Source organism: Pholcus phalangioides, unplaced genomic scaffold (genome assembly GCF_987345545.1).
Source record: "Pholcus phalangioides strain wild (caught in Gottingen) unplaced genomic scaffold, Ppha-v1.0 ptg000039l_1, whole genome shotgun sequence".
Taxonomy (NCBI): domain Eukaryota; kingdom Metazoa; phylum Arthropoda; class Arachnida; order Araneae; family Pholcidae; genus Pholcus; species Pholcus phalangioides.
In genome coordinates this window covers 31,498,525-31,517,882 of record NW_028301625.1, presented here as the reverse complement: position 1 = coordinate 31,517,882, position 19,358 = coordinate 31,498,525, and the positions used below count along the sequence as shown (strand labels likewise).

The window sequence follows — 19,358 nt, the reverse complement described above, 5'->3', positions numbered from 1 at the left end:
CTGAGACCATTTCAGTTAAGTGGGTACTTAAGGATCGGAAAAAATTATTTCGGAGGTCTGCAAAGCTGTTTTCGCACTGGGCCGCAAAACACTCAAGCCCGCCCCTGCTAGTAATCGACCAGAAAATTCAAGGTATACAGCACAATCTAAGATCATGACCTGGCACAAGAAACTAGGTCATATCAATGAAGTCAACCTGAAATCTGCACAAAGAAACAATGCAGTTCAAGGAATGTATTTTAATCTGAATGAAAAACGGAATGACTGTGAAGCGTGCATTCAAGAAAAGCTGACAAAAGTCCGATTTGAGAGAAGAACAGTTCCAAAAGAACTGGACTTGTTAGAGATAGTGCATTCAGATGTTTGTGGGCCGATGCTAGTAACATCTCCTGGCGGATCAAAATACTTTGTAACTTTTATTGATGAAAGTTCCAGATATTGTAAAGTGTACTTCCTGAAAGACAAAAATGAAGTGCTGAAATTCTTCAAAGAATATAAAAATTAAGTTGAAAATCACACTGGCAAAAAGATCAAACATTTGCAGAGTGACAATGGAGTTGGAGTACTGAATTCAATGATTTCCTAAAAGCATGTGGAATCAAGAGCAGATTATCTGCACCATATACGCCAGAACAAAATGGTCTAGCTGAGAGGAAAAACAGAACTCTTCTAGATAAAGCAAGATGCATGCTAATTGAATCTAAAGCTCCACCTTCACTTTGGGCCGAAGCCATCAATACTGCAAATTATTTATGTAACAGAATGCCTTCAAGAGTGATTAAGCATAAAACACCTTTTGAAAGATGGACTGGAAGAATTCCATGGTAAAGCATCTACAAGTTTTTGGATCAAAGACTTATGTCCTAGACAAGAAAAGAAAAAAAGGGAAGTTCGATCCAAGAGGTAATGTTGGCATGTTTGTAGGTTATGCTGAATATTCAAAAGCTTATAGAATATGGATGAATAACAAAAAGCAGATAGAAATAGCCAGAGATGTGAAAGTACTGAACACTTTCTACAATGACAAGAACTTAAATAATGTTGACGACCTTCTAGAAAGAAAAGAAAAAATGTCCAACAAAACAGAATTTCAAGTTCCTGTCCCAAATGAAAATATAGGTGAAGTATTTGATGTTGTGTTAAACTCTGATCAAGATGAATCCTCAGAATCTGATGAAAATCAACATATTGATGGAGATGATAAAGACCAACCTGATGGAATTGAAGATAAGAATGAAATTAGAATCCAAAGAGCAAGAAGACAGCCGATTTGGTTTAATGACTATGAAATGCCAGCTTATTGTGAATTGAAAGAAGCACTCAAAGGTCCTGATGCTCAGTTATGGATTGATGCTATGAAAAAAGAAATTATTTCACATTTAAAAAATGATACTTTTGAAATTGTTCAAAAGCAAAATTCGATGAACATTATTGGATGTAAGATGGTTCTGAAGAACAAGTACAATTCTAATGGAGATCTTGAGAGAAGAAAAGCTTGCTTAGTTGCAAAAGGTTATGACCAACGCCCAGAACTCGATTACAATGAAACATATGCTCCTGTAGCGAAGTTAAGTTCAATTAGGCTATTACTGGCATTAGCTATTGAAGAAGATTTGGATTTGCATCAACTAGATGTTTCTACAGCATTTCTAAATGAAGAAATTGATGAGGGCATTTTCATGGAAAAACCAGAGATGCTTGAAAAACTTGTCTTTGAAATAATGCTGGAACACAGCTCAGACACTGATCAAACAGTCTTCATGAAAGCCAGAAAGATGCTTTCTGATCTGAGGAATGATGAAACACATAACGTCTGTCATTTGAAAAAGACATTATATGGACTGAAACAAGCAAGTCATCAATGGTTCACAAAACTTGACAAAAAACTCAAGGAACTTGGGTTTCAATCACTAAATGCTGATCCATGTCTATACTCTTCATTGAAAGGGGGAGAGAAAACTATTGTTGCAATATATGTGGATGATCTCATTATAGCCACGAATAAGGTCCAACAGTTTGAAAAATTGAAAATTGAACTTATGAAATTCTTCGAAATGCATGACTTAGGTGAACTGCAGTACTGTCTTGGAATCGAATTCAAACGTAAAGATGGAAAGATAATAATGTCTCAACAAAAGTACATCACAAGTATTCTTGAAAGATTTGGAATGTCAGAATGTAAGCCAATATCTACTCCGATGGAATCATCTCTCAAACTGTCAAAAGGAAAAAATATAACATTTGAAATTCAAAGCCTTATTGGTTCACTTATGTATTTATCTGTAGGTACTCGACCTGACATCACATACGCTGTTAGCTATTTGAGCCAATACAATAATTGCCATGAAAAATCACATTAGATGGCAGCGAAAAGAATTCTCAGATATTTACAAGGTACCAAGAATCTATCATTAGTATACCAAAAGACTGGGAAGATGATAGTTGGATATGCTGATGCAACATGGGCTTCATGTAGTGAAGATTGTAAGTCCTACACTGGTTACTGTTTCAAGTTTGGAGGTTCTGCTATATCATGGGAATCAAGGAAACAGAGAACCGTGGCTCTGTCATCATGTGAAGCTGAATATATGTCCCTTACAGAAGCTACCAGAGAAGCGATTCATCTGAAAGAACTGATAAATGAATTGGAACTGAATCAAAGCCAGATAATTATATATAATGACAATAAATCAGCAAGCAACATGTCAAGAAATACAATTGTTAGTTCAAAATCGAAACATATTAACATCAAAGAACATTTTGTTCGAGAAAAGGTGGCATCTGGTGATGTATCAGTGAAGTACAAGCCCACTGAAGAAATGGAAGCAGACATTTTGACAAAAAGTTTAACACCTCAAAAATTGTTCATGTTTCGAAAAATGTTAGGACTCAATTGACTCTTTGGTGTGAGGGGGAGTATTGTTAATCTAGTAGTCCCCCAATAGTATTTAACTTAATCTTGTTCACCCCTTAGAGTGTGTATTATGTTACATATGTGTGGCAATGTTCTTTTTGTTTACCTTTTGTAGTTTTGTATTCTCTTTGTCTTTCCTTACGAAGGCACTGCCATTTTTCCTGTCTAAATAAAATATTTGAAGTTACTTTAAAATTTTCATTTTCTTTCTTGCACAAAAATTTCTTTTTTGGTTTTTCTCTGGAGGTGAAAAGAACTGATAAGAAAGGATTATTCGTATTACAGCCCGTGTTGGGATGTGTTGATGGATCTTGTCGATCATAGGCAGATACTGTGATTGACAGAGGGGTGGATGCCATGTGTGGATGGCTTGTTAGCATGGGGAAAAAAAAGTCAGTCCACAGATAATTCAAAGTTGCTTCAAGAAAGCTATGGGTTTTAAACCAATCATCTCAGCAATGGAATCAGATTTGGCAAACCACTCAAATTTCAATGAATCGCAGAAGAATGTTTAAAATGGAATTTCAGAACATTAGGGCATTACTAAAAAATCCTTGAAAAAAAATTTGAATGTATTTTAGTGTATTTGCATATAGTGTGATTGAAGATTGTGTAACTTAACCAATAAATTCCATCAGTATGTAGTAAAATATTATACAGCATTTTTTTAGTTTAAAAAATCAATCAAATTTTTTGCCTTTTTTGACATTTTTCCTTTCTTACTAAAAAAAATTCGATTTCTCAAAAACCCTATCTCAATTTTTTTTAGTCCAGTCAGTTTTGAAATAAAGAGGTTTGACTATATAATGCTTGGTTTTTTTTTAACAAACAAAAATTTTATTTTTATCTGATTTGTTAAATTTTATTTAAGATACCTATATTATTACAGTTGATCCTGTTTATCACGTTTTTCAAGAAACCATGACTAAAAATTGTGAGCAGGAAAACGGTTTAAACAGGAAATGTATATAAGATTTATAAGGCATAGCTTTACAGACCAGTTTTTTTTATGTAGTTTTAACTTAGTAACAAAAATTGTGGTATGTATAAAGATTTAATAAGAAGCAATTATTTGTCATTCCATTAAATATATAAGTGTATAATGTTATAAGACATAGTTTGCAGGGAAAAAAACAGGAATTTAAAAAAAGTAAATCTCAAATTTTGACTAGATTTGTGCTCAATAAAATCTAACGCTGCTGCTGCTACTACTACACTGTACTTGACCATACAATGCATTCCTCGTACACAGCAGTAATGCTGTAACTTCTTAATTTTCCAAAATTTCAAAGAATATGAAAGCATCATTTTGGCTGTTCTGTTAAGAATTAAATTCCAAGAATTATATATATATATATATAGTCTGTGTAATCTGCTTTTTCTTATCTGAAAAGCGCTTCCACGTGCTATTTGATACCGACGTCTGAAGATCTGTCAAGTTGCTTATGTTTTGTGTCCATGTCACTCTTTTGATTTTGTATCAGTAGATTTCATGATGAGTATACGCAGATGTCGTCTAACAACACTATGAGAAGGTTGTTAATCATTTTTCGGAATTGATCTGGTATGATTGAAGTAAGTATAATTTCAAGTAAATTTGAATAAAGCAGCAAAGGAAAAAACTTAACCTTATCTAAGGGCAGTTTGCTCTGAATACTATCATTGGATAAAGTGAAAGAACAAGAAAAAACCACTTAAATTGTGTCACACCCCCGAACCAGAATGTTTTACATCGTTCTGCAACAAGCCCTTGGCTGATTGGAAATGTTCTGCAGTTCCCATAAGTGTTTTTGACATTTTTCTTAAAATTCTTCCAGATAGTTCTGCAGTAGCACCGATTGTTCTGCAATGTACAAAGCTGCATTGAGTTTAAAGAGTCAACGGTAACTTTCAAGCGGCTTTAGTGACATACATCGCAGATTTTGGCATACTCTAACTTTGTTGGTCAAACACTTGAAAAAATAAAAGTACTTTTCAGTCAGTGCTTAATATAAAAAAAATGGCCGGCTTCAAACAAAATAGTCATAAAAGACTATTGTTAATTACTAGCGCACAAATAATCATTTTCGTTTCTTTACATGGGCCCATCATTTGGGGAATCAGAGGTAGGGCCGTAACTAGGCTGGGTCACCCTAGTTATATCCTTCAAGATACTCGCATTAAAGGAAAATATAGTTTCAAACTAATTAGTACAAAGGCTAAAAGCAAATGTAGTAGAAATAAACAAAATATGATTAGAAAAGAGGGTTTTTCAAAATTTTCAAATTTATATTGAAAATCGGAAAAGTTTTGAATCGAAGAATTTGGTTCGTCGTCAGGAGCAGGTAAGTCTGGTTCCCCAGGCGCTGGACCAGGAAGGGTGCTGAGTTTACTTTTTTCGTTAAAAATCATAGGAAAAGGGACAACAAAATAGATACTGGGCCACAGGCCCGAAACTAAGTGGGAGCCCCACACAAAAATGTGCACTTATTTTGCATAATAACAATATTTTCAGGGAAAACCCAAGAAAAAAGTATGCCCGGGTCACGAGAAAGCCAGCTACAGTCCTGATGTTGACCTCTGGCAACAAAGTAAATTTTCGTTTCAAGTTGCGGACTACGTTTTCAATATGCCGCACATTGAGAACCTCTACTGCACAAATAAAAATAATTTTTTTCCTCTATTCCTTTACCCCTCATCAGTATTTTAATTTTTTCTTTTCTCCCTCACTGCTATTTAACGAATTGAAAAACACGTTGTTTTACATACATAAGAAAAGTTGGCTAAAGGGGGAAAAAGAATGGAAAACCTGTCGGGTTTTCCTAGGAGCAGGTTTCTACAGCGCGCGCAGCTTAAAAGTCTTCAAAGTTTGGAGAAGTAGCGGGAAAATCATCGAGCAAGCTCGATGGAGAAAATCGTTGAAAACGTGCTTTACCTAGAACTCCTTAATACACGTATATGAAGGCGTCTTAGCTTTACCCAGTCAACTGTCCAATTAATTTCTCCGAGCGTTACCACGACCTCCTACATAACCTAGTTATCTAGGTGGTCGTGGCGTTACCCGCATTGCCCACTTTTATTTGAAGATGCGCGCGCTTTTTTCTTTTTTTTCCCTTTTCTTGGAAGTTTGAAATATTAAAAAATATTTTTTTATAGCTCGAATGTGTCGAGACATAATATGACATCCCAAAAGTGGGGAGGGGGCGGTCATAATGTCCTGTGACTAAAAGAAATGCTGTTTATGGATTTATGTGGAACCATAGTAGTTGAACGTTTGCTAAAAGATATATGAGTAATAAAACAGATACATCTTCGCAAGGGAGTTGGAAATTGAAACAAAAACGATGGGGATGCAGCTTTACAAAGCATGACAAAGATAATAGTAATAATAATATCAGACCTTGAACTATAATTGTCAACTCCATCTAGTGATGAGATAATAAAGTAGAAGGATGGCAGCATATGTATGACAAATTATTTCGTCATATCTATGTGAAAAAGACCGAAAAGTCTGTGTGTCGGCAAATGCCGTCGTAGGCAACACCATTACGTATCTCAGCGACGGCAAATGCCGTCTTAACCACTTGACTGGTGAAAAAGACCGAAAAATGTCTGCGCGTCGGCAAATGCCGTCGTAGGCACCAACATTACGTATGGCAGCGACGGCAAACGCCGGCGTAACACTAGCGGCTAAAAATCCGACATTCCCTGGTGAACTTGGCCAATCATAGAGGAGCGGGAGTGAGTTACTCTCGAACCGGTCGTTACTTCGTGTACAGTACTTCGGAAACTGTTCGGAACTTACAATGCGCAAGCGCGTTCCCGTAATTTTGTAATATTCTGCGCTCTTTTATCATTTTTTTCTGGCTCATCTTTATTTTTTTCCATCATTGATGGTAATATTTTCTACATAGTATTTTTTTCCCATCAATTTCCGGTTGGTTTGGGTTCATGTATTTGAGGTTAATTGATTTTTCTTTTATAATTATTTTTCCTACATTGTGTATAATTCTGTTTTTATTTTTCCTGCATTAAATACATTTTCCTGTTATTATTTTTCCTACATTACGTATATTTTTTTTATTTTTCCTGCATTAAAAGTACATTTTCCTGTAATTTTTCCTACATTAAAAGTACATTTTCCTGTAATTACTTTTTCTACATTACATGTACCTTTCTGTTCTTATTTTTCCTGCATATTAAGTACATTTTCTTGTAATTATATTTTCTACAGTAAGTATACTTTCCTGCAAAGAAGGATAAAAAATCTGAAAATCCTCTCCTTGAGAAAATTCTACGTACACCTATGCTTTCCTGTAATTAACTATATGTTTAATTTCTGTCAACCCCTTTTAAATATGAATCAATAGAATTAAAGAAATCTTTGGGATGAAATAAAATAGAATTTACAATGTCTAAGTCTCTTCGCGCATGCCGTTTCCATGATTTATTCAATGTGGGAATAAAAAAGGAACCGAAAACAAAATAAAGCTGTCTAAATTCATTAACATTTTTCGAGCACTTTCAAAGTGGTTTAGTACAATTTCTGCTTGTATCGCTGAACTTTTGTGACAAGCTTATGACTTTTGAATTTAGAAAACTAATCATTTCCACAACCCTTAAGGTTTTTCTTGACTTGGTACACACTGTGGATACAACACATCCTCAGACCAATATTTTGGGATTAGCTCATGGTTAGTGGTAAGTTATTAAAAGTTGTTTTAGCCCCACTGTTTGGGATGGTCAGCTTAAGTTGGTTTTTCAATTTTAAGGTGCAAATCTAAGCCAAACTCCCATTTAACCCTTTAAATGGTTTTTGAAATTTTCCTGATCAGCATTATAATTGCCACATTTGAAATTGCAAAATCGCCATTACGTATGTGGCTTTCTATGAAGAGAACCCTTTTTGTATTATTTATATATTGAGCATATATTTCTCTTTTTTTTCTCGCTTCTTCTTCTTATCTAACCTAGAACAATAGCTAACTCTGCCCACTAACAGTTGATTGGTTGGAGGGGAATGGAAAACATTTTATTGTAAAAATAGTTTCACTACATTTTAATAGAAGACAAAATATTTCGGGGTGACAGAAATAAAGCAGATCAGGTTTGACAAGATATCTCAGGATTGTCACTGAAAGGGTAAAAAAGGTCTCTTTGGGCAGAGCAACACGGTCTATAATATTAAAAATTTAATTCATGATCATGTTTATTTTTAATATTGTAGAATCGTGTCTGCAATGTCTTATTGATGGCCTTATCCGCTCAGCTGTTAGAATAATTGTTTATTCTATAGTTTATATCTGTTTATCTACTGTATATATATGTTTATCTTCAATGTTATAGAATGTCTGATCTCATATTGATTTTGATGGTCTGATCCTCTCTGCTATATCAGGAAATTGCTTATTCTATAATGTATAAAAATTCAAAACACCACGTACATCTGCACAGTATTACAGAATACTTTGAAAAATAGCATTTTCAATCTATGGAAATACAAGCAGCAATTAAAAAAAATTTTTAATTTCAAAATATATAAAATCATGTTTATTTCTAATTGCCTTTGGGACTATGACATAGTGTGTGCAACTTTGTTTATTTATGTTAAACGTCATTCAATAACATGACTTAATAAATAATAAAAAATACTTAATAAAAAATTTTGTGTTCAAAAATTTTTTCCCTCTCACTGTGTATAATTATTTGTGCATTTCTATTATTCTCACAACCGTTCAAATATTACGTAAGCACCAATAGGGAAAAATAGGGTTTTATATTGGCTTTTAATAGCAAGGAAGGGAGGGATTGGAATGAAGATTATCTAAGCATTTGGATGAGAACATATTGGCATGGCTTTATTCAAATCGGGTTTGAAGAAAATCGAATATATCAGTTTATCAAGGATACAGTACCTTGGCTAACAATTTTTTCTCCCATAGTTTTTCTGCCTTGGCTAACGGATGCGATTAATGAACATTTTCTTTGATACAAATGCAAGCAATGACATAAATCAGCTGCATCATTAGATGAATTTAAGCTAATCATTGTCAGAATGTCACTTGACCATTGATTTACTCACATCCCCTTTTTTGTAATCTTTTCCCCAGATGTACCAAAACACAAATGGATGGGGGACACCTACACACTCGACTGTGTTAACACTGGCTTAAGCAGAATAAAGCTGGTGTTTGTGTGCATAGTTTAAAATAAAAAGATCTGTATCTTATACTCCTATAAATTCCCATTTATAGCTCTCAAAGCTATTCATTTTAGCGTTTGGTCAGTTTTTATCGTCTTTATAATTCCTTGGTATTTTAAAAAAAAACTTGGTATTTTAAATTTTGAGCCATACCTGGAATAAATCAAACAATATTCCATAGAAACTTATGGGAAATTGTGTTCCAACAAACAAAAGTGATTCTGGAGCAAATTCCTTCATGCAATACTGTATCCTCATTCAGAACCTCAACTAGATACTTTGTCACGTAGGCAAGCTGGAATTTTGGCGCCCCCTTGCATGTAGAGGAAGCAGTTAAAGAGTGAATTTGGCGCCCCTTCTGGTTCAGCACCCAGGGCACCAGACCCGCCTGTCTTCATTTCCAACCAAATCTAATACAGTATCTCATACTACTAAAGACATAATTATCAAAAATTTCCTGTTAATTGAGCATTCATCGCACTGATATATATTTTTAATAGAATCATTTTTCATCCTTTTAATCAAAGCATTGATGTGATTTGGAAAATGATGCATCAGTAATTGGACCAGATTTTGACCACATTTGACATTTTAATGAAATGAAACTCACAGGGCACTTAGATATGCTACACATATTAGTAAACAGCTCAGCAAACCATGCATTGAAGATGAAAGGGGTGGTTGTTATTGTTTAGATGAAAGGGGTTTTGAAACCAACTTGATCGATGCTCTTCTGGGCATTCAAAATGTACATGCACTATTAAGGAATCAAAAAGTTATTTTTTTAGTTTTTCTGTGGCAAAAGATGTTAGTAAAATATTATAAAGAACAATGGCAATTGATGGTTGTTTTGTTGATTGGTAGAGGTGCTCACCTCAGCAGTGCAACGTCCTGAAATCCCGATCTATTCTACTAGGTTGCTTCAGATCAACAAGAGAAGTAAAGAGGGGGGGGGGGCCTTACACAGGACCTACCTTTAGGGGGGGGGGTACAGGGTAAAATATTTCCTTTCATCACAAGCTTTTAAAAAACATTTAAAAAAATTAATGAAAACAGTACAGATATTTTTATACGATATTTCATTAAAATTATTTGAATTTAAATTTTTAGTAGTGCTGGAGGTAATTGACACCATGAATCCTGCAGGGCTGTCCATAAATCCGTAGGAGTAAGAGGGGGTGGAGATCTCTTCTGAACAGCACGTTGCAAGGCATCCCAGATATGTTCAATAATGTTCATGTCTGGGGATTTAGGTGGCCAGCGAAAGTGTCTAAAGTCAGAAGAGTGTTCCTGGAGCCACTTTGTAGCAATTCTGGACGTGTGGGGTGTCGCATTGTCCTGCTGAAATTGTCCAAGTCCGTCGGAATGCACAATGGACATGAATGGGTGCAGGTGATCAGACAGGATGCTTACGTACCTGTTACTTGTCAGAGTCGTATCTAGACGTATCAGGGGTCCCATATCACGCCAACTGCACACGCCCCATACCATCACAGAGCCTCCACCAGCTTGAACAGTCCCCTGTTGACATGTAGGGTCCATGGATTCATGAGGTTGTCTCCATACCCATACACGTCCATCAGCTCGAAGCAATTGGAACCGAGACTCGTCAGACCAGGCAACGTGTTTCCAGTCCTCAACAGTCCAATGTCGGTGTTGTCGGGCCCAGGCGAGGCGTAAAGCTTTGTGTCGTGCAGTCATCAAGGGTACACGAGTGGGCCTTCGGCTCTGAAAGCCCATATCGATGATGTCTCGTTGAATGGTTCGCACGCTGACACTTGTTGATGGCCTAGCATTGAAATCTGCAGCAATTTGCGGAAGGGTTGCACGTCTGTCACGTTTAATGATTCTCGTCAGTCGTCGTTGGTCCCGTTCTTGCATGATCTTTTTCCGGCCGCAGCGATGTCGTAGATTTACTTTTTTACCGGATTCCCGATATTCACGGTACACTCGTGATAAGCCCTGGCTCATCTCAGCAGTGGGAACTTGTAGAATATTTTTGATTATTAACAAGGTTATATTTGGAGGACTATTTATTGTCACCTTACTACCTTTGTAATAAAACTATCCCATATTGACTGCAGCCTTACCCCCCCCCCCCCCCAGGGGCGTCGGAAGTGTTTCGAAACTGTGGGTGCTCGTCTTTAGTTTTATATCGGAAATTTTAATTTCTGAATCAATTCTGGGGGTGCTCGGATGCATGCCACAAATTATCGTGGGTGCTTCAGCACCCACAGCACCCCCGGCTCCGACGCCACTGCCCCCCCCCCTGCAAAATGTAAACTATTGAAAAAAAATTTGTCACAGAAGTTATTGATAAGCGGATTTATCTAGAGCAGTGTTTTCCAAAGTAGGCAATCATGCCCCCGGGGACGATAAAAAGGTCTAAGGTGTTGTAGAAACCACGGCCGTCTTAAGAGCATCATGGGCCCCCGGGCCAAGTGATTTTTCTGAGGCCCTTACATGGCATATTCTCGAAAATTTCAATTGGTTCTGATTTTTGTGAGGCCCCTCTTCTCTTGAGGCCCCCGGGCCGTGCCCGGGTGGGCCCATGCGTTTAGACGGCACTGGTAGAAACTACGGATATAACAGGATCCTATGGGTTGGCTTGAGTTGGGGGCGATGATTAAAAAAAATTGTGAAGAAGGAGGGGGAAATGAAACAAAAAGTTTGGGAACCTCTGATCTAAAGTTATGTACGCGGATAATAGTCATGCCCCCCCCCCCCCCATATCTTGGAGCCCCAGTAGCACAACGATATAGTACAATATCTGGACCATATCGTTATATATCGAAATGTCAGAGGAATATCAGATGTCATAACTATACGATATAGAATGGTCTCATCCTATATGGTGCAAATTATTTATGATATTAATTGATCAAGTCTTTAATTTTTCAGTCGAATATGTATTTGATTCCATGTGAATAATCTTTACTTTGAAGGACAACAACTTGGGACAATAAATTATTTTAATATAGTTTGAAATACATAGATCTATATCGTGAACCTGACAAAGATATATATCAGATACACTATATGCTGATGTATCAACAAATCGTGTGCCTTCAAATAAAAATTTGGAGAAAATTTAAAGTCGAGTACAATTTTTTGTTTGAATGGAAATTAAAAATGTTTGAATGAACAATTGTTCGTATGAAATTTTGATATTAATAGGATTAATTATGTTGATATATCAAAATCATTTCATTAGTTATAATCGAATCCTTATACTGTGTATGTTTTACATCGTAAACGTTGGTATTTTAGGAGGAGCAAGAACTTATCCACCGTAACTTTAATTGCTACTTTATAATTGCTCCTAATTTTTAATTTAGAAAAATTTGCTCTTGTTTTTGTTGTATATCTGTGTGTTTCTCTTAAAATCACTTTTTTTTCTTTGATGTTTTTATTTTTATACCATACTTTGAGAATTTTACCATTTTGTGTTGCATACTTTTTATTTTGTATTTTTTGTTCTAATAGTATAAATTTATAATTTTAAATAAATAATATATTACACTAGATTAATTTGTCTTTATTGTGGTTTTTTTATATTATATATAATTTCCTTAATTATAATATAATTTTTTCAATTATCTGCCTCTAGATGATAAATATGTCTCAAATGTTTTCTTTTGTAATTTTTGTGTATACATGAAAATGAATAAATGATTGGAAACAAATAAAAAACATTACTTGTAAAATTAATGTTATAATAGCAACTTCCAGCCAGTGCTGTTGTGATGGGTTGGTAAGATATGGAGTCAGAGATGAGAGAAGAGCTTAGGACACATGGGACCAAACTGTATTACTTTTGAAGGTCACGTTCAAACCCATCCACAGGGAAGCTAGGGACTTTTTATTATACAAATACAAATGCAACGCCATAACAGGCAAAATGCCCATAAAAATATGGATGTCATGTATTTCAAAAATACAGCAACCCAATTAAAAATGCAATTAACAAAAATTATAAACAATATATAAACGTGATAAAATATTATACAATGCCCATAAAGAATACTTATGGTTGTCTTATTCTAAGCATGGATAGCTTCTCGATTTACCCCAACATGTTTATCGTATTTCTTTTTAAACGTGTCAATTGTGTTACAATTTACTACCTCCGGAGGTAAGCTATTCCATTTATTAACAACCCTATTAGAGAAAAATTCCCTGCGACACCATAACCTTGCATTGTCCCTCACCAATCGATACTGGTGTCCAATTGTAAAAGCAGTCAATTGGCGGTGTACTAAAAGTTCATGGTCCATCCTATCCATTCCATTGAAAACTTTGAACACTTCGATCACATCTCCTCGACACCTACGTTCATCCAATGTAAACATATTCAAAAAATGAAGTCTCTCTTCATAACTCAAGTCCCGTGTGTCAATAAGGACACGCGTAGCTCTTTTCTGCACCCCTTCAACCAAGTCTATGTTCCTCTGTAGGTATGGTCTCCAAAACCTTACAGCATACTCCAGTCCAGGACGAACTAAGCCTCGAAAAAGCGGAAGAATGACTTTAGGAGAACGCGGCGAGACCTTTTTGAAAATGAGACCAAGCATTCTATTCGCTTTTTTCACCACCGCTGAACAATGTTCAGAAAACCTAAGTCGCTCGTCAATGAGAATTCCCAAATCGGTGACCCTAGTTGCATCCGGGATATTATTTCTTCTGAAAGGGCGCCATCCAAAATTTGAAGTATTTACATATATCGCATTCGCGATATGATATGACGCGTCATGACAATAGACTAAAATAGTAGTTCAGTTACTGTGTAACATTTTAGTCAGTCTACATTAATAACGAACGATCTCTAAGGACAATGATACGTTATTGCTATATATATTTAAAATTTTAGAAATTAAAATATGTAACAGGCAAGCTGTTGACAAGGATGTACAGTAATACTTTAATTCACGAGACACGTGAGATTTAAGTTGTATCGAGAGACGAAGACATTCTCGAGGAGTTAGATTTTAACCTTCATGACGAAGGGTTGTCAGTTTCGTTGTTCTCGATTAATGTAGAATAAGGAATAATGTAGATAAAGGAATGCTCCATGTTCGCCGCTATTAGTTCTCTACTAACTTTACCTTTATGTAAATATCGTAGGGCAGTGGTTCTCATACTTTTGTCACCCGTGGCTCCCTTGCCTATTACATTGTTCGTCTACGCCACCCCATAATAGTTTAATGCAGTGGTTCTCAACCGGTGTTTCGCAGAGCCCTTGGGGCTCCTTGTGCACTCTCCAGGGGCTCCGCGGCCACTCGAGGAAAATAAAAAAACAGTAAAATTTAAAAAAATAATTATAAGTATTTTTTAAATGGTAAAAATAAATCAGTAACTTTGATGAACAATTAAAAAATTGGCGTACAGGGCTCCGCCATAGTATTTTTTTACTTAAAAGGCCTCCGCGCGAGTCAAAAAAGGTTGAGAACCGCTTATTTAGTGGATATTTTCACTGATAAAATAAACATTAAACTGGACGGCACGAAAAAATAAAGTTAAATAAGCGCGAAAATAAATTCCCTATCTTTGCCATTTTTAAGTCGAACGGTGTCGGTAAACGACGTCGAACTATATCTGACCCGACACCGTTCGACGTCGAATTTTGCTACGTCGAACTATACAGACAAATATATGCCATTTTTACGTAGAACGACATCAGTAAACGACGTCGAACGGTATCGAAATCTCTCCGTCGTTCTATATTGATGTGCTCTACTGGGGTTTCCCTTAACTGCAAACTTAACCACGAACGGACTGTTGGATAAAACTTCAACCGTTGTTTTATAGGTCCAGAGTCTTTTATTTGGCCGGTAAATATGTAACGAAATTGGCCAATTCGCGAAGTGGGTGGCCCCGTCGCGAATTAGCCAATTTTGGGCTTTGGCAGTAACATACAGAATAACACTCCTCTTAACGGACACACCCCTCAGATGCGGTCACCCCTCTTTTACGGCCAAATAATAATTTTCCCTTGTATAAAAAAAGTACGCATTTCAAACCCCTGATTAACGGTCACCCCTCTTTTACGGACGAATGTTTTAGTCCTGTCGGTGTCCGCAAAAGAGGTTTACTGTATATATACATGTGCCCTCTGTATAACCCTCTGTATACCATACCGAATATCTAACGCACCGAATGAATGAACGCCAGAACTTTGCCACTGGACTTATCCCGTTGCTGAGATCTCTTCTAGCGCAGCTTCGTGGCAGAATCCGGAACACTTTATTTTGTGTCAAAAAAAAAAAAAAAAAACCACAACAACCAAACACATACAAAATTTTTACAACATATTGTCCTCGGATAATTGGGTACTGAATTGAGCACCCCGGACAATACGCCAGGGTCTCTGCTACCGGACTTATCCCGTTGCCGAGATCTCTTTCAGCCCAGCTTCGTGGCAGGGTCTGGAACAAAGTACTGTATGTGCACCTAATAGTCTGAGCGTGCATCTAGTTTTTTTGTCTGATTTTTCAGTGCTGCCATCTATACTTCAAATTGTGAATGAAGTGTAATAATTGAATATTTGAAGCGTTGTAGGCCTGTTGCTTTCTGAGGCGAGACTTTTTAACGGGAAGATTGGCTCGCATTCGCGCCTCGAAGTTGGTAACCACAGAAAACCAACTTCAGCCGATCACCACTGCGGCGAAGATGGGGTTTGATCCCGGATCCTCGCGATGCGAGTCCGTCATTAAGACCACTCGACCACCACAGCGGCGGACGATTGGGTACTGTCGCGATCAACAAATTTTGCGGGGATTTCAGACGAGATGGGGTTGGGAGTTGGAGAGAAGTTTCTGGGTTTCGCGTTAGACGGATTACGGATTACGGTGTACACATATTAGGATGGAGGTATATTTTAAAAGCAGTTGGAGGGGCCCCCCCATGGAATCTCATCTGTTATTTTGTCATATTATATACACAGATGAATGAAATGAGAATTTTATTGTGTGAAATATAAAATATCGATCGGAGCGAGTCATCTCGCCTAATACCTTATTGGTGAGCAAATGGGTTTGATAATTAGAGGACTAGAAGCCAGCATCAGTTTTTTCGAGTTGAGTTCACTTGCTCCGGTGGATTTGATGAAAATATACAAAATAGAAATATATTGTGTGTGGGGGAATATATACAATTTTAAGGATCACCCGTACCATCTCGCTTAGCACCTTGTTCGGTGAGCAACACGAATACGACAATATGAGTACGATATCTAACGCACTCTATATAACATGACTACTAGTACAGCTCATTACTAAAAGGGGCTAAGGTAGTCTAAAGTAACCCCAATATCAAACCAACCCTTGAAAAATCAGAACAATAGTGGAGCAGACCTAGAGGCGAAGGTTTCTAGAAGAGCCTAGAGGCATCTGATGATCCCCCCCCCCCTTTCTATCTCCTGCCACTGTCTTCATATCCATATGACCGCTTCAGACTAAACAGACATTTTGCCATCTCAACAGTATTTTTTAAAAAAATCGGTAAAAATGGTTAATTCCGTAAAGAGGAAAGCATTTTCAATTGATGATAAAATAAAAATAAACAAACGTATATAGAAGATGGAGCCAATCGATCGGCAATATGCAAGGAATTTTCCTTATTGAAATCTAGTTTCCAACATTTGGAAAAATCGGCAGTGTGAAAATCGCTGCTCACAAAAAAAAACCTGGATGAAGCGAAGACAAAGCGTAACTGGGATTTTTGGGCTCCCGGGAAAACATTATTTCGCCGCCCCCACAATTTTAAAATTCAATAATTCTATAACAGTGTTCTTTGTTCTCACCTAAAACTGTCGTTCCCTAAAGTTCCGGCCCTAAGCAAAGAAGCTACATTGGTCTCTGAAGTGAAAGCAGCTGCAAATATTATGAATACCTTTTTCTGCGGAAAATGTGAACAAAAAACTTAGGACTCTTTTCTAATCGTTGATAAGAAAATTGACGAGCTTCACTTAAAATCGAGATGTATTCAATCAAAAATAATAATTTTTTTCCACATAGGATGTAAAAATAAAAGTAAGTAATACTACACAAAATTTTTCCTTTCTAATATTTGATTAATTGTCTATTTAAGTGATTAATAATTTATTAGTAAATTGTGTGTTATCGCAGGGAATGTTTCCAACAAATCCACCATCAAATGCTAAGAAATATCAATGTTTCTCAACAAATTTGGATGTAGTGAACCTTGGGTTATAGTCAGTAGTGTATTAACAGAGGGGCTGAGCGGGCTATAGCCAAGGGCGGCAAATTTTTTAGTATAGAAAGACAGGAGACAAAATACTTTTTTTAAATTCACGTTTCATAAACATGTGGAAGTGCCATGTGTCATTTCTATCGTAAATAATATATAATTAATATACCATATTGCTTATTTTTATTTGTTTGTGTTTTTACCTCACAGAATGCCGTTGAAGTAAAAAAGTATATGATTATCTAACCTTCGTATTTCCATTGTTATTCGCCGCCTTCGCAAATAGTATTGTTACGAGTAGAATTGGGAGGGTGAGTAAATGGGTTTCTGCCCTTCAAAGGATTAGTTGAGTTATTTAGCATATAACGCATTAAAATTCTACGTAAAATTTACTAAAAATAATATAAAAAAAATGATTCAATCAAGTATTACAAATGTCTTTTTGCGCATTTTTAGGAGAAAACATGAAAATTGAAAAATTAATATATTTATTCTGAATCCAAAAGTAAAATATATTTATTGAAAATTCAAGAAACGCTCTCCTCATCCCTTAGTTTTTAAAATCGTGATTCGCCGTGTTATGTTGCTTACATGTTGCTATAGGTTGCGTAGCATAAAGATAAGTTTTTCCTAAGACGCCTTCATATATATAAAGGGGTTCTAGTTTTTCCTACCTTTTTATTTATACGTTGCACCGAAATATTCTAGCGAAGTAACAGCCCTGAGTTCATACGTTTGTGACTAGAGCACTAGAGGCGTACGCAGGAGAGAACGTGGGGGGCAGGTGCCCTCCCCAAGATAATCAAAAATTAAAAATATTTCGAAATATTTAAGTAAAAAATTAAAATATGGAAAGAAAATACCTTTCTACCGTATGTTATCTTTATCAATATCTGTTAATTTAAAATGCTTTTTGGTTAGTAGCTCGAAATTTCGCTGGGAGAGTTTCTTTGTGCTCCCCTAACCCCCAAAGGTCGATTTTACGTACTACTACTAAACCAGACATGCACCTCGTCCATATTCCTCTGCGGAACCTCAAACGAATTGGTACATGTTGGAATGTGTGTGTATGTATAGTGAACCTTCAGTGAAGTTTGTTTCTATGTAATGCTTGTTATATTTAGTGCTGCCATCTGCAATCAATTTTTTAAACTATGAGTTTTTCCTCAACTCACAGTGCGTGAAGTGTAATGAATGAATAATTATACCGTTGTAGGCCTGTTGCTCTCTGCAACGAAACTTTTAACCGGGGAAATCAGCTCACATTTGCGCCTCAAAGTTGGGAACCGCAGAAAACCAACTTCAGCCGATCACCACTACGGCGACGGTGGGGTTTGAACCCGGATCCTCGCGATGCGAGTCCGTCACTATGACCACTAGAGCACCACAGCGGCTGATCTTACGTACGCCAACGCTCGTGACCAGGGCGCAGGGAATTGTAATGTGGTAGATCTCATGGTGCAACCTGCTAACGCAAATCATTGTTTGGCGCAGCATAATCTTGATGGTCCTTGCACCTATAAAAAATAAACTCCAATCCAATCCGAAGGTGCATATACACCCTCGAATGTATGATATCACATATTGCAGCAAATCCGTCGGAAAAAAATCAGCAAATCGTTCTCCAAAAACGCCATCCACTGCCTTTACTATTGCGATTCAACAGTACATTCTACGCTCAAAAATGCTTGTTTAGGTGTCTTATATCGCCTCTTAAAGATTGTCCCATGAATTTAGAATCACCCTGTATATTTGTACAGTGAGAAAGACATCAATGAATCCCCTTACGCCACCTATCAAATAAAACTGTTAGAATTGTTCGATTGAAATTAGTAACCAGGTTTTGATTAATGTGCCAAATAAAAAAGCAATATGGTATGATATTAATTAATATTTTATAAGGCATCATCATCATCAACAACCATTTTCAATCCACTGCTGAATGAAGGCCTCTAAATTTTTCCATTCTGCTCTGTCTGATGCTTTAGCCATCCAGTTGACTCCTGCCACACTTTCCTGACGTCGTCAATCCATCTTGCGTGGGGACGCCTTCTC

General features: G+C 36.6%; 1 protein-coding gene across 3 annotated transcripts in view; it reads right to left on the bottom strand.

The window, feature by feature from the left end:
- The window catches only part of LOC149065845 (mitochondrial 10-formyltetrahydrofolate dehydrogenase), a 121,287-nt gene that overhangs the window by 95,187 nt on the left and 6,742 nt on the right, over window positions 1-19,358 (bottom strand). The window contains exon 1 of one of the 3 annotated variants that reach the window (XM_089254057.1): window positions 6,294-6,598. The exons of the other annotated variants lie outside the window; for them this stretch is intronic. Within the exon in view, the coding sequence (XP_089110183.1) occupies window positions 6,294-6,318 (25 nt within the window). The 5' untranslated portion in view covers window positions 6,319-6,598. Of the gene's footprint in view, window positions 1-6,293; window positions 6,599-19,358 lie in introns of those variants that run through there. 3 annotated transcript variants of the gene reach the window in all.